The sequence below is a fragment of the Myripristis murdjan genome, chromosome 18 (assembly GCF_902150065.1).
Source record: "Myripristis murdjan chromosome 18, fMyrMur1.1, whole genome shotgun sequence".
In the NCBI taxonomy this organism is placed as follows: domain Eukaryota; kingdom Metazoa; phylum Chordata; class Actinopteri; order Holocentriformes; family Holocentridae; genus Myripristis; species Myripristis murdjan.
Window position 1 is genome coordinate 2,966,200 of NC_043997.1, and position 25,866 is coordinate 2,992,065.

A 25,866-nucleotide genomic window follows, 5' to 3' on the forward strand; every position below is an offset into this window, starting at 1 on the left:
CATCACCCCTCCCCCGTTGCAGCTCCCGCCCTCTGGTAGGCCCATCATGTCCGGGTGGGCGTGTCCCTGCTTGTTCATGACGCCGCAGTCGCCGCCGGCGCCATAACCGGGGAGGAAGTTGCCGTTGCTAGGCGCCATGGGGTGATGGTGCGATGCCTCCTGTGTGGCAGGAAGTGAGGCAGCGGTCTGTCCGTGTTTGCCGGCTCCTCCCCCCTCGCTGCTCCCTCCTCCTCCTCCCCCTCCTCCCCCTTCCGACCCCCCTCCGCTCTGGTGCATGCTGGTCCTGTGCGGGTGCGCCGGGGTCATGTGACCTGCCGGTGTCGCCCCGGCGACAGAATGATGGTGGTGGTGATGCGTGGCAGCCGTCGCCACGGGTTTGGGCCGCCCCCAGAACACGGCCGCCGGGTGGTTCATGTTTACGTTCATGTTCATGTTGTCGTGGCAACCCCACGGCGCCGTCGCCATGGCGCCCAGCCTGGCGGCGGCGGGGGGGAAGATGGGCGCGGCGGCCGCCAGACGGGCCGCCAGTTTGGCCGACTGGGGGAAGTTTGTGACGTTCATGTTCATGTTGACGTTTGTCTTGTAGAAGCTGGCGATGGACGAGCGGTAACGGTCCATCTCTGTGGTGTAATCCAGCATCGGGGCGAGACCCGACACCTGCAGCGTTTACAACATTCATATCAAAGTGACCGATATCAATAACAAATCAAATCAAATCAATACCATATCATTCATTTCAAAGTGAACGATATCAATAACAAATCAAATCAAATCATTCATATCAAAGTGACCGATATCAATAACAAATCAAATCAAATCAATACCATATCATTCATTTCAAAGTGAACGATATCATTAACAAATCAAATCAAATCATTCATATCAAAGTGACCGATATCAATAACAAATCAAATCAAATCAAATCATTCATATCAAAGTGACCGATATCAATAACAAATCAAATCAAATCAATACCATATCATTCATTTCAAAGTGAACGATATCATTAACAAATCAAATCAAATCATTCATATCAAAGTGACCGATATCAATAACAAATCAAATCAAATCAAATCATTCATATCAAAGTGACCGATATCAATAACAAATCAAATCAAATCAAATCATTCATATCAAAGTGACCGATATCATGAACAAATCAAATCAAATCAAAATCAAATCATTCATATCAAAGTGACCGATATCATGAACAAATCAAATCAAATCAAATCATTCATATCAAAGTGACCGATATCATGAACAAATCAAATCAAATCAAAATCAAATCATTCATATCAAAATGACCTATATCATGAACAAATCAAATCAAATCAAAATCAAATCATTCATATCAATGTGATCAATATCATTAACACAGTCCAGCATGACACCTGCAGTGTTAAAGGAATACTCCACAAATACTCGTTTTCCAACTCACCCAGACTGAGACCAGATGTTCGGTACCATTCTCACCTCTGTACTTTTATTATTTTTTATCCATTACTCAGCACCTTAACTGTTTATTCATTATTTACATTATTACATCTTAGTTTAATATACATTCATACTGTTTTTGTCTACTGCAACCATCCGTATATTTCATATATATACAATCTGTACATTTCATACCCCATATTTTTCGATGTTTATATTTTTTACTGTATGTAGTCTTTATTGTATATATTTATTGTATATATTTCTGCATTTATTTTATTCTATTTTATTTTATTTTATGTTTTATGCTGCTGTAACATAAGAATTTCCCAGTTTGGGATCAAAAAAAGTAAATCTATCTATCTATCTATCTATCTATCTATCTATCTATCTATCTATCTATCTATCTATGCCCAGTGGTTCAGTTCCCATGGGTAGCATTTCCTGTTAGCTTAGCATAAACACTTGAGGTCTATGGGAGTCGTTAGCCTGGCTCCGTCAAAGTGAAAAAATAAACCTAATAACTGAATAAACACAAAATGCTAACCATAGGAACTGAGCTGCTGGACATACAGACGTGAAAATGGTTTTGAATGTCTTATCTCAGTCTGGGGAAGTCGGAAAAACAAAATCTTGCCCAAAAACATTGGCGTATTCCTTTGTCCGACGTTAATATCATTTAATGGGGCTCTATGCAAAATTGAGCATCAGTTGAAATGAGGAGAGTCCTGACTTTCGTGGCAATTCTACAGTGTGTACCTGAAGAGTTAGTATTAATATTTACGTCAGCTTTATTACAAAACATGCCCCACATGGAGAGAGCCAACACCTGCAATATTAATATTAATATTATCATTAATATTATTTATCAAGGTCTCCCTGAACATTTACTGTTTGATAAATGAGTGGAAAGACCCCATCGTGAGCCCATGCTGCACCAGCCGATCATCAGAGTCAATGTGTTTATTCATTTCTTTCATCTGTGATGTAAAAAGCAGAGCGACTGTTTGCTGTTTACAGGCTTCATCCAGTCACGTCTGCAGGATTTATTTCACACCGCAGAGCGAAAGCAGCCAAACAGCTTCTTGTACTGCAACCTCAACATCTACCTCAACATCTGCCTCAACATCTACCTCAACATCTGCCTCAACATCTGCCTCAACATCTACCTCAGCTTCAACCTCAACATCTGCCTCAACATCTACCTCAACATCTGCCTCAACATCTACTTCAGCTTCAACCTCAACATCTGCCTCAACATCTGCCTCAACATCTACCTCAACATCTGCCTCAACATCTGCCTCAACATCTACCTCAGCTTCAACCTCAACATCTGCCTCAACATCTACCTCAACATCTGCCTCAACATCTGCCTCAACATTTGCCTCAACATCTACCTCGGCTTCAACCTCCACCTCTTCCTCAACCTCCACCTTTACCTCTTTCTCTAACTCCTTTACCTCTTTCTCTACCTCCTTTACCTCTTTCTCCACCTCCTTTACTTCTTCCTCAACTTCCATCTTCACCTCTCCCTTTACCTGTTTATCTACCTCCTTTACCTCTTCCTCGACCTCCACGTCTCTTCCTCTTCTTCAACCTCCACCTTTACCTCTTCCTCCACCACCTGTTCCTCAAATTCAACCTTTACCTCTTCCGCAACCTCCACCTTTACCTCTTCCTCAACCTAGGCCTTTACCCTTTTCTCCACCTCCTTTACCTCTTGATCAACCTCCACGTCTCTTCCTCTTCCTCAACCTTTACCTGTTTCTGTATCTCATTTACCTCTTCCTCAACCTCCAGCTTTACCTCTTCCTCAACCACCAGGTGTCCCTCTATCTACCTCCTCTACCTGTTCCTCAGCCACCTTGACCTCTTCTTCAACCTCCACCTTTACCTCTTTCTCTACCTCCTTTACATCTTTCTTTACGTCTTTTCCACTTTCTTCACCTTCACCTTTACCTCTTTCCCCACCTCCTTTACCTCCTCCTCAACTTCCATCCTCACCTCTCCCTTTACCTGTTTATCTACCTCCTTTACCTCTTCTTTGACCTCCATGTCTCTTCCTCTTCTTCAACCTCCACCTTTACCTCTTCCTCCACCCCTTTACCTGTTCCACAGCTTCAACCTTTACCTCTTCCTCCACCCCTTTACCTGTTCCACAACTTCAACCTTTACCTCTTCCTCCACCCCTTTACCTGTTCCCCAACCTCCACCTTTACCTCTTCCTCAACCTAGGCCTTTACCTCTTTCTCCACCTCCTTTACCTCTTGCTCAACCTCCACGTCTCTTCCTCTTCCTCAACCTTTACCTGTTTCTGTATCTCATTTACCTCTTCATCAACCTCCACCTTTACCTCTTCCTCAACCACCAGGTGTCCCTCTATCTACCTCCTCTACCTCTGCCTCAGCCACCTTGAACTCTTCTACAAACTCCATCTTCACCTCCACCTCTTCTTCACTTCTGCCTTTACCTCTTCTCCACCTCCTCTGCCTCTTCCTCAGCTTCCATCTTTTACCTGTTTATCTACCTCCTTTACCTCTTGTTTGACCTCCACATCTCTTCCTCTTCCTTAACATCCACCTTTACCTGCTATCTCGTTTACCTTTATGTCAACCTCCACCTCTACTTTTCTCTACATTCCTTACCTCTTCCTCAACCTCCACCTTTACCTCTTTCTCTGCCTCCTTTACATCTTTCTTTACGTCTTTTCCACTTTCTTCACCTTCACCTTTACCTCTTTCCCCACCTCCTTTACCTCCTCCACAACTTCTATCTTCACCTCTCCCTTTGCCTGTTTATGTACCTCTCCATGTCTCTTCCTCTTCTTCAACCTCCACCTTTACCTCTTCCTCCACCACCTTTACCTGTTCCTCAACTTCAACCTTTACCTCTTCCTCAACTTTCACCTTTACTTGTTTCTCTACCTCAACCTCCACTTCTACCTTTCTCTACATCCCTTACCTCTTCCTCTACCTCCTTCACCTTTTCCTCAACCACCTTTACATCTTCCTCAATCGCCACCTCTATCTCTCCCTCAACTTCCACCTTTTTACCTCTTCCTCCACCTCCTTTACCTCTTCCTCAACGTCCACCTTTACGTCTTCCTCAACCTCCACCTCCACCTCAACTTTCACCTTCACCTGTTTCTCTACCTCATTTAGCTTTACCTCAACCTCCACTTCTACCTTTCTCTGCATCCCTTACCTCTTCCTCTACCTCCTTCACCTTTTCCTCAACCACCTTTACATCAACTTTCACCATTTTACCTCCTCCTCCCCCTCCTTTAACTCTCCCTCAACTTCCACCTTTAACTCTTCCTTTACCTGTTTATCTACCTCCTTTACCACTTCCTCGGCTTCCATGTCTCTACCTCTTCCTCAGCTTCAACCTTTACCTCTTCCGCAACCTCCACCTTCACCTCTTCCTCAACTTTCACCTTTACCTGTTTCTCTACCTCATTTACCTTTACCTCAACCTCCACTTCTACCTTTCTCTGCATCCCTTACCTCTTCCTCTACCTCCTTCACCTTTTCCTCAACCACCTTTACATCTTCCTCAGTCGCCACCTCTATCTCTCCCTCAACTTCCACCTTTTTACATCTTCCTCAACTTCTACCTTTAACTCTTCCTTTACCTGTTTATCTATCTCCTTTACCTATTCCTCGACCTCCATGTCTCTTCCTCTTCTTCAGCCACGACCTTTACCTCTTCCTCAACTTTCACCTTTACCTGTTTCTCTACCTCATTTACCTTTACCTCAACCTCCACTTCTACCTTTCTCTACATCCCTTACCTCTTCCTCAGCCTCCACCTTCACCTTTTCCTCAACCACCTTTACCTCTTCTTCAATCGCCACCTCTCTTCCTCAACTTCCACCTTTTTACCTCTTCCTCCACCTCCTCTACCTTTTTCTCAACCTCTACCTCTATTACATCTACCTCTAATTCTACCTCAATCTCTTCCTCTAATGTTTCCACTTTATCTTCTACCCCTTCCTGAACACGGACTTCCTAAAATCACTACACACTGTCACTCACCTGCCCCTGTCCGCCGTATCCATGGTGATTCGGGTGGTGATGGGAGGGGGCGGAGCTTCTCTGGAGCATCGAGGAGAGGTCGCTCTCCACGCACACACCGCTTGTCATGCCCGACATGACCTCCGACACGCTCACACACTCACACACTCACACACACACATCTGAGCTGACTTTGGCGAGCGGTTAGTTTGGTGTGGTCGGTACTTTTTGCTCTGCGAACAGAAACACACACACAGCCATCGATGGATCAATAAATACTGATTGATGATGTATGCTGGCGCTGATACAGCCACGATACTGCAAAAAGACAAAGTCACAGACGATTTAAAGAGCTACATCAAGAGTGAAATATTGTTTGAAGTATTTTCTTTTTTTAATTGTTTCAACAAATAAAAGCCAACACTCAAATCCAGTGCAAGAAGTTAAGAGAGTGAAGATGAAACGATGAAAATGTTGAAGTTATTTTTATCCTCTTGTGGGCTTCTACGTCAGCTGCAATGAAACGCATTCAACAGAGAGACCTGGGAGCTGGAACGTGTGACAGCCAAAGCTCCACAACCCGCAAAAAAGCAAAATAAAAGAGGAAAAGACCATGAATTCAGTTTTATCTTATGGAAGTCATCATTTTTAAATTCTGCAGATATGGATCTTAAAGAACCAGCGACTTTCAGAGACTTTCTTCACTCCAGTTTTCCATCAGCCGAATAAAGTCCTCCACATGAGTTTTCCTGAAAGCAGCAGCACTGTTGGGTTTTCAGGACTTTTTTCACACCGAAACGCTCCCTCCTCCTCCTCCTCCGCCAGGGAAAATAGTCCCTAAGCGGGGAAAGGTTTTGCTTTCCACAGCCGATCATCAGCTGTGTGGTTTCTGAATGTTGAGTTGATAAATGGTTTGATGACGTGGAAAATGTGAATGGACCAAACTTTCAAAATGTCTGGGATGGTGCTTTAATCTCGTGGGATCTCGTGCACACGCAGTCGGCTCAGACTGAAATCACAGAGGGTTGGCTGGAGTGAGGACCCTTTAGTCTTTAGGCTAAAACAGACACTTGGAGCTTGAGTCAGTCCAGTGATGGGAACTGTCACATTACGAGCTCATTTCACTTTTTTTTATCAGTTCAAAGCCTGAATGGAGCCTCAAACCACACGAGACAGAAAGGTAAAATGAGCAGCTGCAGGTGTGAGACTGTGGGCTTCAGCGATGCTCAGGATGTAGAGAAAAATGAGTTTCGACACCGTACACACACTGGCCTGTGAGCCCTGACCTCTGAACTGCACACACACACACACACACACACACACACACACACACACACACACACACACACAGAGTACATGGAGTTACACAATAACAAACACGCACACAGCTGGACAAGCCTGATAAGTGGCACTCAAAACATCCACTGCCTCTTTGAGTGTGTGTGTGTGTGTGTGTGTGTGTGCACGTCCATCCTAAAATGTGTAAATATGTGTGCATGTGTGTGTGTGTGTGTGTGTGTGTGTGTGCATGTGTGTGCACAAGCATATGTGTGTGTGATTCAGAGGTGAAATGTGTGAATAACAGCTATACAAAAAGAAAAAGAGGTGTGTGTGTGTGTGTGTGTGCGTGTGTGTGTGTGTGAATGCAAAAAGTGCATCTGCGTGTGTGTGTGTGTGTGTGTGTGTGTGTGTGAGTGTGTGTAGCTACACGTGCATGTGTTTTGTGTGCATTTGTGACAGGAAAAAAATAAAAAGTGTGTGGCTTAAAAAGCGAATCAGAGCCCGACTGTTTCTGCTGTGCGCGTGTGCATGTGTGTGTGCGTGTGACTGTGTGTGTGTGAGAGAGAGAGAGAGAGAGCGAGAGAGTGTGTGTGTCCTCTTTCCCCCTCGAGGCGTAACTAATTACCCTGTCTGGTCAACCGGGCCAGCGCGAGCGCCGACAGAAGGTCACGGTGGCCACCGGCCGCGAGGGGAAACGGCCTCCCACGCGACACACCACCCCCCCCACACACACACACACTCACACACACACACACACACACACACACACACACACACACACACCGCCCCTGCCTGCCTTCCTCGCGCTACGGGGGGAGGTCAATCAGCCAAGGAGAAAAAAACCTGATAACAACGGATAAATACCATAAACACAGCATGCAGTCAGACAGAGAGAGAGAGAGAGAGAGAGAGAGAGAGGAGGGAGAGGAGGAGGAGGAGGAGAAGATGGACGGCGCGTGCTGCTGCTACTTACCGGGCCTGCGAGGAGGAGGTGGAGGAGGAGGAGGAGGAGGAGGAGGAAGAGGGTGATGAGGAGGAGAAGAAGAAGGAGAAGAGGGAGAAGAAAAAAAAGGAGACCGTCTGGGAATTAGCCCGCCACGGATCATGGCTGGCGGGAAGGAGAGAGAGAGAGAGAGAGAGAGAGAGAGAGAGAAAGGTAGAGCAAGGTAGAGAGAGAGAGAGAGAGGGAGAGAGAGAGGGAGAGGGAGAGGTGGGGGGGAGAGGGAGAAGCACCGGGAGGGATTTGTCGGTCTGTCGGTACCGAGGAGAGGAGGAGGAGGAGGAGGTGGGGGGGGGAAGAGGAGGAGGAGGGGGAGGGGGATAACGGGGACGGATGGATAATCACCTGGGCTTGGCACGAGCAGGAAGGCGGGAAGGAGAGAGAGAGAGGGAACGAGGGAGAGAGAGAGAGAGGAGGTATTAAATCAGCTAGGTCGCGAGGAGGAAGCGGCTCTGTGGAGACCCTGCAGGGGCGGGAAAAAAAAAAAAAAGACGCGCGAGTTAAAAAGATGAGCTCGAGGAAAGGAGGGGGGAGGAGGAGGAGGAGGGGAAGGAGGGGGAGGTGGGCTGGGGGGAACAACACGGGAAGAAAAAAAGAAGAAGGAGAGGAGGAAGAAGAGCACAGGGAGGAGGGAGGGAGGGGGGTGGCGTGGAGGGAGGGAGGGGGGGCTGATGAATAATGGCGGAGGTTATGAACGGATGCGTGCGTCGTCCTCGCGACACGGGCGCCGCCGAGCGAGAGGGGAGGAGGAGGGCGCGCGGCGGGGGGGCTGGAGGCGGGGGGTACACGCGACACTGATGTTCGCAGAGGAGGAGGGGAGGTGTGTGTGTGTGTGTGTGTGTGTGTGTGTGTGTGTGTGTGTGTGTGTGTGTGCTGGCGGGTGGGCGAGCCCCCGCGGGCGCCGCTCTCACAGCTCGTGCCCTCCCCGTGTCTCCTGTCGTCGCCGCCGCCGCCGCCGCCGCCGCTGCGTGCGCGCGGGGAGCGGGCTGATTGGCGCGAGGCGAGGTGAGGAAAAAACAGGAGGGAGGCGCGAGACCCCGCTGATCATTGGCTGCCGCTAACAGAGAGAGAGAGAGAGAGAGAGAGAGAGAGTGGGAGAGAGAGAGAGAGACATAGGAAAACAGTGGGAGAGAGAGAGGGTAGAGAGACAAAGAGAGGCTGTGGCGGAGAGAGAGAGCGGTGCGAAGTGGCGAAATGAAAAAGAGCAACAAGGAAAGGAACGGAGGGGGGATTTCATTTGAGAAAGCCTTTTTATTTTATGTTTTTACACAATTTTGTTTTTAACTAGAACAAATAAACAAACACACAAATAATTAATAATAATAATAATAATAATAATAATAATAAATCCAATTTAAACAGGATCTTTTTGTTTCTTTGTGAATCTTGGGATTATATAACATAAAAAAAGCTCATGCATGTGCACTTACTGGCGGCGGGAACGCCGGGGCACGTCTTTATTATTATCATTCAGATTTGATCCCCCCCCCATAATTGATTCTAATTGATTAGTTGCCATGGCGATGAGGGAGACAGGCAGACGGGGCGAGAGAGAGAGAGAGAAAAGAAAAAGAAAGTAAGGAAGAAAGAGAAAACCGAGAGAGAGAGAGAGAGAGAGAGAGAGACTTGTGGTTATTGATTCCAGCCCGTGCAGCACCGATCATGCTCATTTGCTATCTGTCAATAAAGTTCGCCTAATTGAAACTAACTAGCGCAGAGAGAGAGAGGATAAACACTGTGACCGCACGCTTTATCACATTACCCAGCATGACTTTAGTCAGCCGATATAATAATAAATCATATGAATCATTCTTCGTCAGCTGCAGTGGGAACTTTAATGAGCTGCCGCGTTTTAAAACACAGGATTTTACCTCCTAAAGCCACTGATGATCTTCATGTTTTCATTTTTTTTTTTTTTTTTTTGGTCAATAGTACGTAAGAACCTGCAAATGTTTCCGCCCGTGTTCAAACCCTGATCTGATCGGCGAGGCTGATGGAAGAAATGCCATGAAGAAATGAAAATATATCAACCATCCTCGGCTGACGTGCTTGAAGACACGAAACATGAGGGGCAAAACAGCGGATTTATATTCACCAGTGCTGATTTTTGCCCGTATTGATCCTTCAGACCCGGGTCTTTGATGGATCATGAATCAGATCGCTCCTCTCCACCAAACCAGTCCTGCTTCCTGAACCGGTTCCCGTCAGGACTCTTGGAACCAAACGGTTCTAGGTGTGTAACGATCCATCGGTCCGGATCGATGTATATCAATCTAATGATAAGCAATCCAATACAATTAATACCACGTGAAAAATATTGATCCATATCATTGCCTTTGTTTGTTTTGAAATTCCTGTGGCACCGTTTCCGTCCAAGCGCGGCGCCTTCGTAAACAGCAGCACAGAAAAAGCCAACAAGGACGTTTGGAAATCTGGATTTCAGAGAAAAGACCGATCGCCTGCCAGATGCGAACGAAGCCACAGCGTTTTAAAACCATCAGGAACCATGAGGAACCATCAGGAACCATGAGGAACCATGAGGAACCCGACCAAGCAGCTAAAACAGAAACTCAATGTTGTGACCTAACTGATGGGGTTGAAGAGCCCATGAAACGGACTCTTACTTTCTTGGTTTGATGTATTTCCTGTTGGAACAGGAAGTTTGGACGGGACACGGTGCAGGGAAGGATCGTTCCCAAGAGCAAACCAACAGTTTGAGGGAGAAACGCAATTTTATTTTGAAGGGACAGGTGGATGAGAGAAGATGTTTAAAGAACTGTGAAGGTTTTATTGGTTGAAATTTTAATTTCCAGCCACTAGCACGGGATGATGTCACTGTTTAAGCTCTGTTTGACAGGAAGTAGAGGTCACATGAGGTCATTTCATGCAGACTTTAAATGGGCGTAATGATGTCGTCCCATATCGATCCCCGGCCCCTGATTTAAATCTAATCAAAATCATATCGAGGCTGACTTTGTGACATCAGAAAATATCGTAACATTGTCCAATGACGCCACCCAACCTTCTTCTACAATGCCATGGTACAACTTACTTTCTGTAGTGCTCTCCTCCGTCTAGTCACTTTGTTTCTTCAGATTCGCTGCACACACTTCGATTTCTCCGTCGTCTTCATCGTTCCCTGGTGAATAAGACACGCCCACTCTTGTTGTCGTCATAGTTCCCACTTCAGGTCCGACCAGCTTCATGGAAACCACGTTTTCCGGTTCCAAACCATTTCATTTTGGGTCAAAATGGTCAGAATGGTTTAAAAATTGGGCTTGCGAACAGGAACAGAACCATGTCCTTGTTGGTCGAAGAGGTCTATGACTGGCCCGCCACAGCGCCACCAACTGGCCAAAAAGCCTCACACACCAAACATCACACAGACAAACAAACAACAAACAAAAAACACCATTGTGAGCGACATCACGGTCACTGGCAACTTGTTCAAGAAAGTCTTGGTTGCGTCCTGAGGAACAAAACATAAGGTTTATTTTCAAATTCAGTCTGAATAGTTAAAAGAAGCATTAAGTGGCCTCTCTAGGAACTCTCATAATACTTTGTAACATCAACAAACAAGATCAAGACTCCTTCCAAGTTGGCTAACGTTATTCACAGGAGTGTAAGTCCATTGCTTTGACTAAAACTTTTCCAAAGTGACATCTATGGCCAGCAAAATTACAATGCATTTGACATTTTTATTCATTATGTTTTACCATCTGTACGCCCTGTATCCTCAGCCACACTGTGATTGGACAGTGATTAACATCCACTGTAGCTCCACTGATCCGTTGTCAGCCTGAATCTGAATGTCCTCCCTCTGGACCTGTGGACTGAGACCTCACGGACTTCAGCTGTACGTACTGTGATGCGTTCACTGTCATCACGCCAAGGCTGCAAGGCTATAAACACTAACCATAACCAAAGTTCTTTGTTGGTCTTTGTGCAGAGTCACAGTACATCTGGCAAGCAAGAACAGCATTAGATTCCAGCTAGCTAACGTTGGTGAATGTTGTGTTTGTCAAAGTTTGCGAACCCTAGCCATCACCTTTTCCTAACGTTAACCAAGTAGCTAATGAAAGCTCACGAAAGTGGCTAGGGCTAACATTTGAATGGTTAAGAGCGATTGATGACAGGAATAGATGCTGACAGAACAGGTGATAACCAATCAGATGGGATCCTGGAGCCAGACGTACTGTGACGCAGCATAAAGACCAACGAAGAAGTTGGTCACAGAAGGAGGTGGACCAATCACATGGACCGTCACTTCAGAGACCTGGCATCGAGTCCTGATTCAAGCAAGGACCTGGTTCAATTTTAGCTAGCTAACGTTAGCAAACGCTGTGTTTGTCCAAGTTTGCTAAGCTTAAGGTTTTCCTGACCCTAACCAAGTTCACAGACTGATGACAGGAACAGATTCTAACAGCCTCTGGGCCACTAGAAGCTTCAGGGACCCACTAACCCAAACCTGTGGGAGGAGTTTGGACTGATGATGTCCAGTCAGGTGAGGTAACAGTCCAGTCAGGTGGTCAGTTGCTGTGGAAATGTTCACATGACAGAACGACACTCAAACTCAGAGCTGCTGGTCAATGAGGACCAAAACTGCCTTCGGGTGTCTTACTGACACCCGAAGACATTTTGTTGTTTTTTGGCCATTTTCTTTTCGATATATAAGATATTATACGACAATTTTTATAGTTCAGGCTGCAGTAATAAACTGCATTTCTAAAGTCTGCACTTCTACATATTTTCTGTATCATGATGTGGATGAAGGTTATTTCTGCACCCCAAGCCGACTCTCTGCAAGTCTGCAGAGTCCAGTTTTTATTGTTAACAAAAACTAGGTGTGAAAAAACACTTTCATTAACTGAAAGAAAAATATAAAATGAGTCTATTGAAAAAAACTGACTGAATCTGTGTCGTGCATTTATAAAACTAACTAAAATTAACTGAAATTATGGAGAAAGCTCCTTGCTCTGGCGGCGATGCAGTGAAGACTTGCACCTGCAGGTCACCAAAGCCGCTTGATTCAGTCGCACCGCGGAGTGAGTCCAACTGAGATGACTGTGTTTACTTCTGACTTTGCAGTCACTTCTTCTACTCTTTAAAAAGTAAAAACCAACTGACTGAGCTGGAACTGGAAGGTTTGGCTTTTCATTTTTTTTTTTTTTTTTTTTTTTTGCACATCACTAATGAAAAGTAATGGCAAGTTTATGTGTCACATTTCCCGTTATTTCACTGTTATCATTGAATTTCAAATCATTTCTTTCTCTGCTGTGTAAGTTAAAGCAGGACATTTAGGGAGCAACTAATAAAGAGGAAATCATTGCAGTGAGGCAGAGCCTGGATCCCTGCCAGCTCAAGACCCCGAACCCTGACCTCTGACCCAGTGGCGGATACAGAACATGGCTAATGGGTGGGCCTAAAAAATTCTGGATGGGCCTGTTATTTCATTGTGTTTATTTTTTTAGATAGACATGTATAAAATGACATGATGAAAGAAAAAAAAACTCTCGGTAAACGAGCCGAGAGGTTGTAAACGAGCATAAAATAAACGTTGGAAAAAGGACATTAAAACATTTATTTAGTTAGTTAGTTATTTTTTGGTCTTGAATCTGATAGGGTGGGCAAGCTGTCAATCTGGGTGGGCCTACGCCCATCCAGGCCCACCCATAGATCCGCCTCAGCTCTGACCTCTATGTGGGGCGGCACAAGAACGTGGAATTTATTTCATTTTACTATATTTGTTTTATTTTTACTGTATTTATTTTATTTTACTGTATTTTATCTTATTGTATTTTTATTTTTTTATTTATTTTACTGTATTTTATTTTATTTTTATTTAACTGTATATTTTATTTTATTTTTTTTACTGTATTTTATTTTCTGTTATTGTTTTACATTATTTGTTTTTTTATTTTAAATTTTATGGTAACGCATTTTATTTATTTATTTTTATTTTTTTTATTCTATTATTGCATTTTTTCACTGCGCAAGCTAAATGCCTCAGATTAACGTGCACTGTGTGTATGACAACGCCGCCATCTAGTGGCGGAAAGCAGCAGGTGCGCTTTTTTTTTTTTTTTTTACCTGACTTCTGTTTGTTAGCCCCAGCCGCTGAAACACACACACACACACACACACACACACACACACACACACACACACACGCTAAGCTAACGGTAAAACACGACACAAAACGTTAAGCTAGTTTAACCGTCAGATGTGTTCACTGTGTGTGTGTGTGTGTGTGTGTGTGTGTGTGTGTGTGTGTGTGTGTGTGTGTGTGTGTGTGTGTGTGTGTTAGACGGTTTGGAGAGTCTTTTGACAGTCTCACTCACTCTGAGTGATCGATAAAAGCTAAAGATCGATAAATCGGTAGATAGATGGACACACTGCTAGCTGCTAGCAGTTTTAGCTAGTTAGCGGCTAATCTCCGATAATTAAAGCGTCAGCGGGTGAAGCGTTAAAGTTAATTATAGTGTCATATGAGTGTGTGTGTGTGTGTGTGTGTGTGTGTGTGTGTGTGTGTGTGTGTGTGTGTGTGTGTGTTGCCTGTGTGTCTCCCCTCAGCCTGAAGTACGCTCCGCTCGGCTCCTCTCTCAGCAGCGTTGGTGGTATAGTGGTTAGCATAGCTGCCTTCCAAGCAGTTGACCCGGGTTCGATTCCCGGCCAACGCAAAACGTTTTTACCCTCCTTTTTTTTTTTTTTCCTTTTTTCGTGAACAAATGTCTTAAACTCCAAATCTCAGTTTCTGTCGGAAGCGATGCTTAAAATTAAACATTAAACATTATGTGTGTACATTATTCTTACTGGACTTGGCTATTCAACTAGCAAGATGCACGATGCTTTCTATTCTCCCCTGCACCGAAAGGACTGAGCCCTAATTTCGTTCATTTCATACGTATATGATTGTGCAATGACAATAATAATAAAAAAAAAAACACTATCTATCTATCTACATCTGTTCTCTGTTCTATAGATACAGTGAGTGAGTCACAGTCTGAGGAAAAAAGTCTGAATGTCTGAGATTGAAGTCACAAATTTACCAGAAAAAAAATGAAGAAATCTATGAGGACAAAAAGAGTTGACAGTTTGTGAGAAATCAGACACGGATCCGCCAGTTAAACGTCTCATTATCCAAACTAAATAAAAACGGAAATGGCTGATTTACCGGTCATTTTTGTTTTTCTTTTCTTTACCTCATGTGGCCAGTTTGGCTTTATGTTGTTGCTCATGCTTGGGTTTTTTTTTTTTGTGTGTGTGTCTTTTTTTTTCTCCTCGTGTTTTGGAGAGAAATTTAGTTGAATTTCCAGTTTTATTTGTTTATTAATTTTCTTGTTACCATGAAAAATAAATTTAACTGGCTCTTCTGTTAGAGGTAAACTGATATGTAGAGATATTTCACACACACACACACACACACACACACACGCACACACACCCGGGCCACACTTTTAAACACCAGCACCAGCTTCACTCTGCTCTTCCTCTCTGCAGGGACTGAGAAAAAAAAAAAAAAAACAGATTGATAAATAAATAAATAAATAGACAAACAAACAAGCGGCTGCTCTCTTGTTGCTAGGAGCGGCAGCTTCTCGCGTCCTGCGATCTGATTGGCCGACAGCAAGTCACCTCGGGCCAATCAGATCCCAGAGCGACCGCCATGAGAATCCATAAGCCTGTTATTTTCCCATCAGCCCCTCTGCAGATTTATCACGAGCCGTGAGTTTGTCCAGATTATATTTACAGATGTTTGTTTGTTTGTTTGTTTGTTTAAATCACAGCACGGCGCGAGCCTCCTCCTTATCCCGTGGCCTGTTTGATGCTTAACACTCATTATCGATTATTGATTATTGATCATTGATCCCTGAGTCGCTGCTGCGGCGCAGAGGTGAAGCTGTCCGGCTGTAATGGCGGGGCCGTGAAGGCAACGGGAACGAGCACTGACATCACTTCCTGTTGAGTTGGCAGGGATTTCCCCTTCAGAATAAAGTTTTTTTTCCCCGCACAAACGCCTCATTTGTTGGATCAGTGTTTCAGTATCTATCTATCTATCTATCTATCTATCTATCTATCTATCTATCTATCTATCTATCTATCTATCTATCTATCTACCAACCTCTCTATCTATCTATATTGGCCTAGTGTGTGTGTGCACAGACACATGTTTGTGTACGTGTGTTACAAATTATAATTAATATTTTTACTCATATTTTTGTCACTTTTTAGTTTTGAGTTCTCTGTTTTTTTTCTCTCCCACTTGTATGTGTTTCTATGTTTTTGTTTGTCACTACATTTTGTTGTTGGCTGTATAAATATAATAAAAAATGTTATTTATAAAATGACCACAACACAGAGGAAAAACAACACACACACACACACACACACACACACACACACACACACACACACACACACACACACACACACACACAAAGAAAGCCACACCAGCTGTGCAGTAAAAGATGTGTTTGGTTTGATTCATGATGAAGCTGAAAACCTGCTCTGCCTCGAATCATAAATCATTTTCCCTCAAAGCAGCTTCTCCTCTTTCACAAACAAACTGGTTTCAGGCTCCACAGCGCCACCATCTGGCCTCACAACTCTGTGATTCTTGTGCTGGCAGTGATTTATGGCCATTTTTCATTTTAATCTGGATCTGTGAACCAGGCTGAAATAAAACGACACCATCGAGACACTCAGGTATGTTTTTTAATTGTCTGTAACGTCATCAGGCAGCTTTGGGAGGGGAGAGGATAAAGAAATAAATTAAGAAAAAGGTAGAGGTAAAAAAATATAGACAAAAATTTGAAAATAGCAAAAAAAATAATAATAAAAAGGAAACTGCATTATTATAAATATACACTGTTACATAATACAATCTTGATGATGGCAACTAGAGAATGAGATTTATTTAAGAATGTCTGTTTTCTGTCTTTCTTTTTTTCTTTCTTTAGATGTATTATGTTATAGTTTTGTTAGACTTTTTTTTTTTATTTAATTTTATTTTATTTTATTCATTTTTTGAGGGGTATTACCTCAAGCTGGAGCTTCTGTCTTTCTTCTTTTTCTCTCTTTGCTTCTCTCTTTCTTACTTTCTAAGTTGGTTGATTTCCCTTCATCATTATAATTTTTCATTATTGTTCATTTATTTTATTTTACTTACTTTTTGTGGTGATCTAACTACTCCCTCAAGCTTGAACTGCCTTTTAATTTAATTTAATTTAATTTAATTTAATTTAATTTAATTTAATTTAATTTAATTTAATTTTTTCTTTGGCTGAAGAGGCGGGCTACTATTTTGAAAATCAGTGCCCTGAGTGTAGCGGAAGTGGTGTGCGTGTCGCGCCGCTCGCTTGACTTGCCGCTGGTGCGGATGGCGGCGGCGCTGGCGGAGGGTCGCGGTGAGGAGGAGGAGAGAGAGACAGACAGAGAGAGAGAGAGACAGAGAGAGAGAGACAGACAGAGGCCGTGACGGCACCGAGCACCGACACAACAACAACAACAACAACAACAACAAACAACAAGGACAGCGGCGGCGGCGGCCCTGACGGCAGCAGCCGTGAGGCGGCGGAGCGGCGGCGGGCGGAGCGTGACGGAGCGGTGCGGCTTGTTGTTGTTTATCTCCGGTAACCCGCGGGCCGCCGCCTGCAGCGCGCGCTCACCCACACTTTATTCCCATTTTATTGACATTTTATTGACATTTTATTGACAGTTTGTTGACATTAATCTCTTGCTCTGCACGTCGTGGCGTCCCGTTGCTGTTATAATCCCGCCGTGTGCGCGCGCGTGTGTGTTTACGTCTTTTCTGTGAACGTACGTGCACGTGTGTTTCTGTGTGACTCTGTGTGTGTGTGTGTGTGTGTGTGTGTGTGTGTGTGTGTGTGTGTGTATTTATATGTCTGTTTGTGTGTCTGCATGAATTGTATGCGTTGTGTCTGTGTGTGTGTGTGTGTGTGTGTGTGTGTGTGTGTGTGTGTGTGTGTTACGGTCACAGGCCCCGAGTTATGTTCACGAGGTTGCTAGCAAGCAGAGACAGTCATTTCAGAGCTGTTTGTCGGTGTGTGTGTGTGTGTGTGTGTGTGTGTGCAGAGCCATGCAGCACTGCAGCAGGAGGAACTTGGCTCTGTGCAAAACTCTTTAAGACCACCACCGTTTCCTGTAGAGCTGAACTCTTTTTGCACTGCAGCGGAGTGTGTGTGTGTGTGTGTGTGTGTGTGTGAGAGAGAGAGAGAGAGAGAGAGAGAGAGAGAGAGAGAGAGCATTGTGCCGGCTTGCGGTTTGAGTCGGTGCAGTGATGAATATCAAATAGGGCTGTAGTAGTGGACATCTCTGCTCTGTGTGTGTGTGTGTGTGTGTGTGTGACGTACTGTCCTGCTCTTTATCAATAAACAATTGTCTTATTTCTCTCTCTCTCTCTCTCTCTCCCTCCAGTTCGGGTCCTCCTATTGGCCGTCATCCTCTCTCGCCCCACCAGCAGCCGTGTACTACTGCAGTACTGTTCGTAGTACTCAGTGTGTGCTATTTGTGGTCGTGTTAGCCGTTAGCAGCTGTAGGGGGCGCTGCTCTGTTGCTGACCCGGACCCCTGACCTTTGAGGGCGGGGCGGCAGGAGCGACTCCGTCAGAAAACCAGTTTGAACCTGTTTTGAAGTGACACACTGAACGTCACACCTCCACCTGCCAGGCGGAGTGTTGCTGGGAATCTCAAGGCGCCAGTTCGCCGGACGGTCGGGGGCCCTGTCCGTCCGCCTCGGGGCCCCTGGATGGTTGGACTCGCCAGGCGATGGCCGCAGCGGTTTCTTGGAGATGCCAGAGATTCTCGAGTTAGCAGCAGCTTCACCGTGAAACCTGCTCGTCTGCGGTGGAGCGTGAAGAGCGCCTGATCAAAAACAAAACGCCTGCTTTGAAAATGAATATCGGCCTCGTCTTGGGTATGAATCGACCTGCGGCTGGCGTAGCATTTCAACGTTAAACAAAACGTCCGCCGCCTTCCACAGTCGCCTGCGAATCCGCTGGGAGAAGCAGCTCATTTGAAAATGTAGCTGGTCCCCAAGGCCGGGTTGTGTTTTAAGCGGCTAACGGCTAGTTAGCAGCTGACAGTTAGCTAGCGGCTAACGGTTCGCGGTGGCGTTGGGCTAGTGCTGGGCGAAGCAGGGGTGCGATGGAGTACCACTCCGGTGGCAGCCTGCCCCTGCTGGGCAGACCGCGGTACTGCGCCGGGCCCAACGCCAACGGAGGATACCTGTGTGAGACAGGACACTGCTGTGGAGAGACCGGCTGCTGCACCTACTACTACGAACTCTGGTGTAAGTACTGCAGTACTGTGCTGTGGGTCAGTAATACTGTTTTTACATATCAGAAACTCATCATGGTGTTCCTCAAGGAAGCATTTTGGGACCACTTTGGTTTTGGTCTCGCGGTAGTAGCAGTTACAGTAGTAGTAGTAGTGGTGGTGGTTGTAGTAGTAGTGGTTGTAGTAGTAGCAGTGGTAGTAGTGGTTGTAGTAGTAGTAGTAGTGGTTGTAGTAGTAGTAGTAGTAGTAGTGGTTGTAGTAGTAGTAGTAGTAGTAGTAGTAGTGGTTTTAGTAGTAGTAGTAGTAGTAGTAGTGGTGGTTGTAGTGGTAGTAGTAGTAGTAGTAGTAGTAATAGTGGTGGTTGTAGTAGTAGTAGTGGTGGTTGTAGTAGTAGTAGTAGTGGTGGTTGTAGTAGTAGTAGTAGTAGTTGTAGTAGTGGTGGTTGTAGTAGTAGTAGTAGTAATAGTAGTAGTAGTAGTAGTAGTGGTTGTAGTAGTAGTAGTCGTAGTGGTGGTTGTAGTAGTAGTAGTAGTTGTAGTAGTAGAAGTTGTAGTAGTAGTGGTGGTTGTACTAGTAGTAGTAGTGGTAGTAGTAGTAGTAGTGGTTGTAGTAGTAGTAGTAATAGTGGTGGTTGTAGTAGTAGTAATAGTAGTAATAGTAGTAGTAGTAGTAGTGGTTGTAGTAGTAGTGGTGGTTGTAGTAGTAGTAGTAGTTGTAGTAGTAGAAGTTGTAGTAGTAGTGGTGGTTGTAGTAGTAGTAGTAGTAGTAGTGGTTGTAGTAGTACTAGTAATAGTGGTGGTTGTAGTAGTAGTAATAGTAGTAGTAGTAGTAGTGGTTGTAGTAGTAGTGGTGGTTGTAGTAGTAGTAGTAGTAGTAGTAGTAGTGGTAGTAGTAGTAGTAGTAATAGTGGTGGTTGTAGTAGTAGTAGTAGTAGTAGTAGTAGTAGTAGTAGTAGTAGTGGTTGTAGTAGTAGTAGTAGTAGTGGTAGTAGTGGTTGTAGTAGCTGTGGTGTTTTTAATTGTGTGAATATGAATGTTAATATTTGATGTGTCTTCCACTGTATTACCAAGCTTATCAACAAGAACGCAAAGATGACATTATACAATTGTGTGTGTGTGTGTGTGTGTGTGTGTGTGTAGGGTTCTGGCTGCTGTGGACCGTCCTCATCCTGTTCAGCTGCTGCTGTGCGTACCGTCACCGCCGAGCCAAACTCCGAGTGCAGCAGCAGCAGAGACAGAGAGAGATCAGCCTGCTGGCCTACCACGGAGCCAGCTACCACACCTCCATGCTGGACCTGAGTACGACCTGTCTTTCTGCCTGTCTGTCTGTCTGTCTGTCCGCCTGCCTGCCTGTCTGCCTGCCCGTCTGTCTGTCTGCCTGTCTGCCTGCCTACCTGTCAAATTGTTAAAAACACTAACTGTGACAAGGAAAAAAAAAAACAGATTATTAGCACAAAATACAACAACCAAACAAAAAAAAAAAAAATATATATATATAAAAAATACAAAATTTCAAGAACACGACTAGAAAATTAGGAAACAAAGAAAACAAATTCCATAAAATATAAAATTAGCTAAAATTAAAGCTAATTCAAATTAAAGTATATTAAAAAATTACCATAAAATTATCAAAAACATCATAGCGACGGGAGTTTTTAAAAATTTTCCGGTGATTTTTCACACATTTGTTAATCACCTTTAGTTTTTGAAAGAAATCAAATGAATTTGCTCGGATTTCAAAAATTTGATTCACCGTCATTTTAACCCAGAAAAAATTATAATACACAAAAATGTCTGAGAGATGATTTGAACATGACAGGCGATGATAATCTGACCACATGTCAACTCCAGCTTAGGACGTCCACACCGTGACGGCGGCTGTTTCTTCTTCTTCACTGATGCTCGGCTGTTGAGTGATGCGTGTGCGTCACCGTGGCGATGCAGTGGAAATTTACAGCCTGGCAACTGTTGACTTTTCGCCTTAAAGGAGAATTCCACCGTTTTGAAGAAGTGAGATGTGTCAGTTCTCTGCTGCAGTTCATCAGTTTGGGTGAAGTTTTGTCGAGTGTTGTGTCTGAATTTCCTTATTTATTTACTTTTGAAGAAACAAATTTCTTGTCAGTGTCAGCCCGGCGAGAGTGAAGATATCACTTGATGGTAAAGAGATAAAAACAAAGAAATAATAATAAAGAATCATCATCAAGAATCATCATCATCATAGATTTCTGGCACATTGTTGACCTTTCAGTATTTAATCTAATTTAGAAAAGCTGCCAGACCAGATGTGGATGCTTCATGCCAGAGGTGCAGGACAGTCCTTTTAATCCCACACTGAAAAAATGATGATAATCTCAGAGTAATAATACTAATCTGCAGCAGAGGCACGAGGACGTCCTGCTCTGCAGCGCAGAGACAGTCCGACTCAAACCGGCGACACAAAGCAGTCGCTTGTTTGGCGGCCCGACGACTCGCCAGTGGAAATTTACAGCACCCGGCTCTGCTCTTAAAGGGCAGTTCAACTGAAAAACCAGGGGCTCAGTCAGCAACATCAGGACCAAAAAGTTGGAAATGACCACAAAACCCCCAGAATATTAGCAAAAACACTAAAAATGACAAGAAACAGAGCCAGAAAATTTGCAAAAAATACAAAATGACAAGAAAAGAAAAAGATAAGTAGCAGACAAAAAAAAAACATTTTTTTGTTTTTTAGGAAAATCCCGCTCATTCTGCCTTTAATTGTTAGAGGGGGAAGTCTGCATCGCATGACTGAGAGTTTAAAAATAAAATTCCTATTCCTCCACAGTCTGTCCTAATGCCTCTCTGTCTCTCTCCATCAGGTTTCCTGGCGTCCCTCAAGCTTCCCTCCTATGAGGAAGTGGCGGCGCAGCCCTCCACGCCCCCGCCCCCCTACAGCTCGGTGTTCACCACCCCCCGCTACCCGCAGCCCCCCCGCACCACCGACCCCCATCTGCACACGCAGCACGGGCCCCTGCTGCACCGGCCCCTCAGCGACGGGCCGTCCTCGCTTAGCTCGGACAACAGGTAACTGCTGGAAATACTGGGCCAAAGACTGGGAATACTGGGAACGCCACTGGGAACACTGCTGATTCTGGAAAATGACTCGTAACACTGAGAATAATTGTAATGTGTAATAATAATGATCATAACAATATAAATAAGTACAAATAAATTCACAAACATTTAAACTGTCCTTCATCTTGCTGAGGACCTTTACTTTGAAAACCACCATATGAAGTCACAGGTTTTTAATAGCTGGAATTATCTCTTTCATACTCCTGTTACTATACTACACCAGCGATGAATCATTACTAGACTGAGAGCATTTAATCTTTTTAAGGAAAATTTGAGTGTGCTGCTATATGTGTGTGTGTGTGTGTGTGTGTGTGTGTGTGTGTGTGTGTGTGTGTGTGTGTGTGCGTGCACGTGTCGACAGCTGTTGATGACACCACCCGCTCTGCCAGTGCCAACAATCTGTCATTCATGTGTATTGGGAAATTAAAAAAAAAAAAACAACAGCTGAAACTGGTGTGATAAACGGTTGGAGGGTGCTGAATAATTTTTGTGTTTCTCTCTCCTGCAGCTCCAGTTGTTCCTGTGACTCCTGCTGTCCCTCCTCTCCATGTAGCTCCTCCCTCTCGGCGCCCGTCACCTACGAGACTGACACAAGCCACGCCTCCACGCCCAGCGAGGCCGCACCCCTCACTCTTGACGTCACCATAGAGACCATGGCCTCTGCCGCAGCCTGCCTGGAAGCCGTTGAGACGCATCTGGTGTCTGACATGACGACGCCTGGCGCTGCAGGCGAAGATGTCGGCGGGGACGGGGGTGATGTTACAGCGCAAGAAGCCACCGCCACAGGCCTGTCGGCGGCGGTCAAGCAGACTGTAACAGTTGCAGTTGTTACCAGGGCGGCTTCCCCTCAGCCGCTGGCATCTCCTGGCTCAGCAGAGCTTCTTGCCGCTGGAACGTCGTCTCCTGTAGTGCAGCAGCTTGACCCGGCATCGTGCATCCCGATGCTCAGCACCTGTAGCACAAATACAGTCACCAGCACCGTCAACACCTCGGTTCCCACCACTCTAACAACAATTACTGAAGGTCCCACAACCCCCCCCAGTCCGATCCAAAAAATAACCCTGAATCCTTGCTCTTGTACGGCAGTACCCAGCACCTCTGAGGCCCCTGCAGCCACCTCGACCCTAGATCTAGCCTTAGATGCAGCCAATGGTGGTAGTAGCCCGACCTCAGAGTTGTCCCCAGTCATTGGCAAGGCTTTGACACCAATCACCAGCTCTACCACCTCCAACTTAAACCCCACCCTTGCTCCAGACGGTGCACCTTCACCCAGTCCTACCCTAACTCCCGACCTGGATTCCACCATACCTACATTGAATCCCTTAACCCTGAACCCAGAACGATTGCCCAGCTCAGTTCAGGCCCTGGATCATCCTGACTCAGCGTTGGTCATCTTCTCAAGCACAGAGGCAGGTGCTGGCCGAACCCTTATCGTGGATCCATCTCCAGTGCTGGCTGGTTCAGATCCTTCCATGGTCCTATCTCGAATTCCAGAGTCAGATTTAAACAGTCCTTTGCCGTCAGATACCCAGCCCTGTTCTTGTCCTGGATCTGGTCCCCTGTCTCCTCCTGGTACTCCAGTCCTCTCCCTCCCAGCCCCAGCCTCCTCGTCCTCTTCCTCTTGCCCAGCCATAACAGTAGACCCTGAATCTTCTTTCACACCTGCCCAGTCTCCTTCTCCATCAGTGCTCACCTCCTCCAGTCCTCCCCTCACCTCCCCTCCAGCTCCGGCTTTACTCCTGGACCCCCTAACTGCTCTGCATCAGTCCGACCGGGCCTCCTCTTCCTCTGGGCATGCCTCCTCACTCTCCCCCTCACCTCGTGCCACACAGTCCCCCCCAAAACAGACTCTGTTTTCACCTTGTGTCGACGTCTTTGAGCCGGGACCTCCAAGCTGGGGAGAGGACGGGGAGGACCAGCAGGAGGACGAGGATGTGGATGACGAAGAGGAGGACGTGGGAGCTGATGAGAGCCAGTACAGACACAGGCGACTGACCGGCGACTCGGGGATTGAAGTGTGCAGGTGTCAGGTGGAGGAGGAAGAAGAAGAGGAAGAGGAAGAGGAGGGTGAACGACAGGAGGACGGCAGGCGAGGAGGTGGTGGAGGAAATGGAGGCGAGAGAGATAAAAGAGGAAGCGGCGTTTCTGACCTCCATGACAGCGTTGACTGCCCTGCCAGAGGTCAAGTGACCACAGGGGCGGAGCTTACACTGTGTAACCCAGCCCCAACCGTGATGCCGTCGCCCAAGGACGGCGGTGATGTTGTCATTGTCATGGAGACGGTGTGATTGAGAGGGCGGCGGATCGAACCATTTGTCATCCAAGACGAGGGGTGAACACGAGGAAATGACGGACGGAATCCACTCTCAGAAACTGTTTTTAGGGATCGCTCTGCGGAAAGGGGGAGGTTATGAACGCAAATGGTTGTGAAAGAGGCGCTACATTTAGGGAGTTAATCAGACCAGCACAGACAACAGATGGGTAGCAAAAAATGCTTGACAACATGGTTTGTTAAACCGTGAGTTGGAACCTGAAATGGGCCATGGGTCAATGTCCGGTGGGTTTCCGCACCACAGCACTAGTATGTTTTGGAACATTAAGACTTTTAGTCAACAGTTTGTGAAACATCAAGAAAAATTGGCGTTCTATTTATGACTCTAAGTGTATCTCTTGGTGGAAAATGTTCATTTACTTTGATCCCAAGAGGCTTTACAGTTGCAACCACGTTTGGTGCCATCATACAGATCCACCGGAGGCCAAAGTTCAAGACGTCTCAATCTTTAAGAAGCAGCTAAGAAACAGAGCTAGCTGAAGCGGCTTGTTGTGGCGTGTGTGTGTGTAGATCCATTCAGTAACGTTCTCAGTTAAAGTGAACAGTGTGATGAGGTAGATTTTTTTTCCAGATGTAGCTTTACTGTGACGCAGTAAACTGTCTTGTGTTTAGCCCGAGTCTCTGCTCTCCAAAACACGAAGAGTCGCAGCTCGACAAAGAGTCAGCAAACCGTTCGCTTGCTAACTCTCTTTGTGTGTCTTTCACTAACAAGGAAACACAACAACATTTTTTTTTTCAGTGGTTCATCAGAACAGAACTCCCCAAATGTTTTGAAGTGATGACGGAGGTTTGGACGCGCGGTGGTGTGACGGTTTGACTTTGGGTAAACTCTAGGAGGAGGATGAGTCACTCTGACTGGCAACAGGAGGAGGATTGATTCATTCATTGGTGAGGGCTTTTTGATGAGGAGCATTGACGAGAGCGAGGGATTATGTGGGTAGATTATAAATTTAGGGTGATGGAGTGATGGACAGAGGGAGTGACAGATGGATGAATGGATGGAGGGTGGAGGAAGCAAGCAAGGAAAGAGCTGATTCTTAACTCTTGGCTTCCTCAGATCCGATGGATTCTCTGGTCGTCTGAGCAAGTAGAAAGCACAGAGAACCGGATTAAACCAGTTTACACAGATCTGAGCCTCATAAATGTTTAAATGCGACCCAAGACGAGACGTTAAAGAAGCTAAATCATTTGATTTGGAGACAGCCGTGAGTTCAGAAACACGTCACGTCACTGCGTCGGGACCTCATGGAGTCGATCCAGACCAGTTTCCAGCTTTTCAAACGTCTTTTTGTTCTGGACCCCCAAGTTGACCTTCAGTAAGCCGCAGACCCCCCAGTTTGAACTGGCTTAGCCTGTTGGGAACCTTTATGTGAAGAGAATTTTTTTTTTCACAAGCATTTAAACACATGGAACC

At 45.5% G+C, this 25,866-nt stretch overlaps 1 protein-coding gene and 1 non-coding gene across 2 annotated transcripts; both read left to right on the forward strand.

Annotated features, from left to right (window-relative positions):
• Nucleotides 1-14,339: 14,339 nt before the first annotated feature.
• On the forward strand, nucleotides 14,340-14,411 carry trnag-ucc (transfer RNA glycine (anticodon UCC)). The gene has a single exon. It is a non-coding gene; the product is annotated as a tRNA-Gly (tRNA).
• A 2,900-nt stretch (nucleotides 14,412-17,311) lies between these two features.
• LOC115376635 (mucin-5AC-like) lies at nucleotides 17,312-24,935 on the forward strand. Its single transcript, XM_030076353.1, has 5 exons — nucleotides 17,312-17,337; nucleotides 18,169-19,041; nucleotides 20,168-20,326; nucleotides 21,865-22,069; nucleotides 22,629-24,935. The coding sequence occupies exons 2-5, from the start codon at nucleotides 18,897-18,899 to the stop codon at nucleotides 24,406-24,408; spliced, it is 2,289 nt and encodes a 762-aa protein (XP_029932213.1). The 5' UTR covers nucleotides 17,312-17,337; nucleotides 18,169-18,896; the 3' UTR covers nucleotides 24,409-24,935.
• The last annotated feature ends 931 nt before the right edge of the window (nucleotides 24,936-25,866 follow it).

What these genes read in the sequence shown, in the direction of transcription:
- LOC115376635 (XM_030076353.1), top strand. Translation starts at nt 18,897, where the DNA reads ATGGAGTACCACTCCGGTGGCAGCCTGCCCCTGCTGGGCAGACCGCGG. An exon ending in CTACTACTACGAACTCTGGT is followed by an intron (nt 19,042 to 20,167) that starts GTAAGTACTGCA and finishes GTGTGTGTGTAG; the next exon opens with GGTTCTGGCTGCTGTGGACC. An exon ending in CACCTCCATGCTGGACCTGA is followed by an intron (nt 20,327 to 21,864) that starts GTACGACCTGTC and finishes TCTCTCCATCAG; the next exon opens with GTTTCCTGGCGTCCCTCAAG.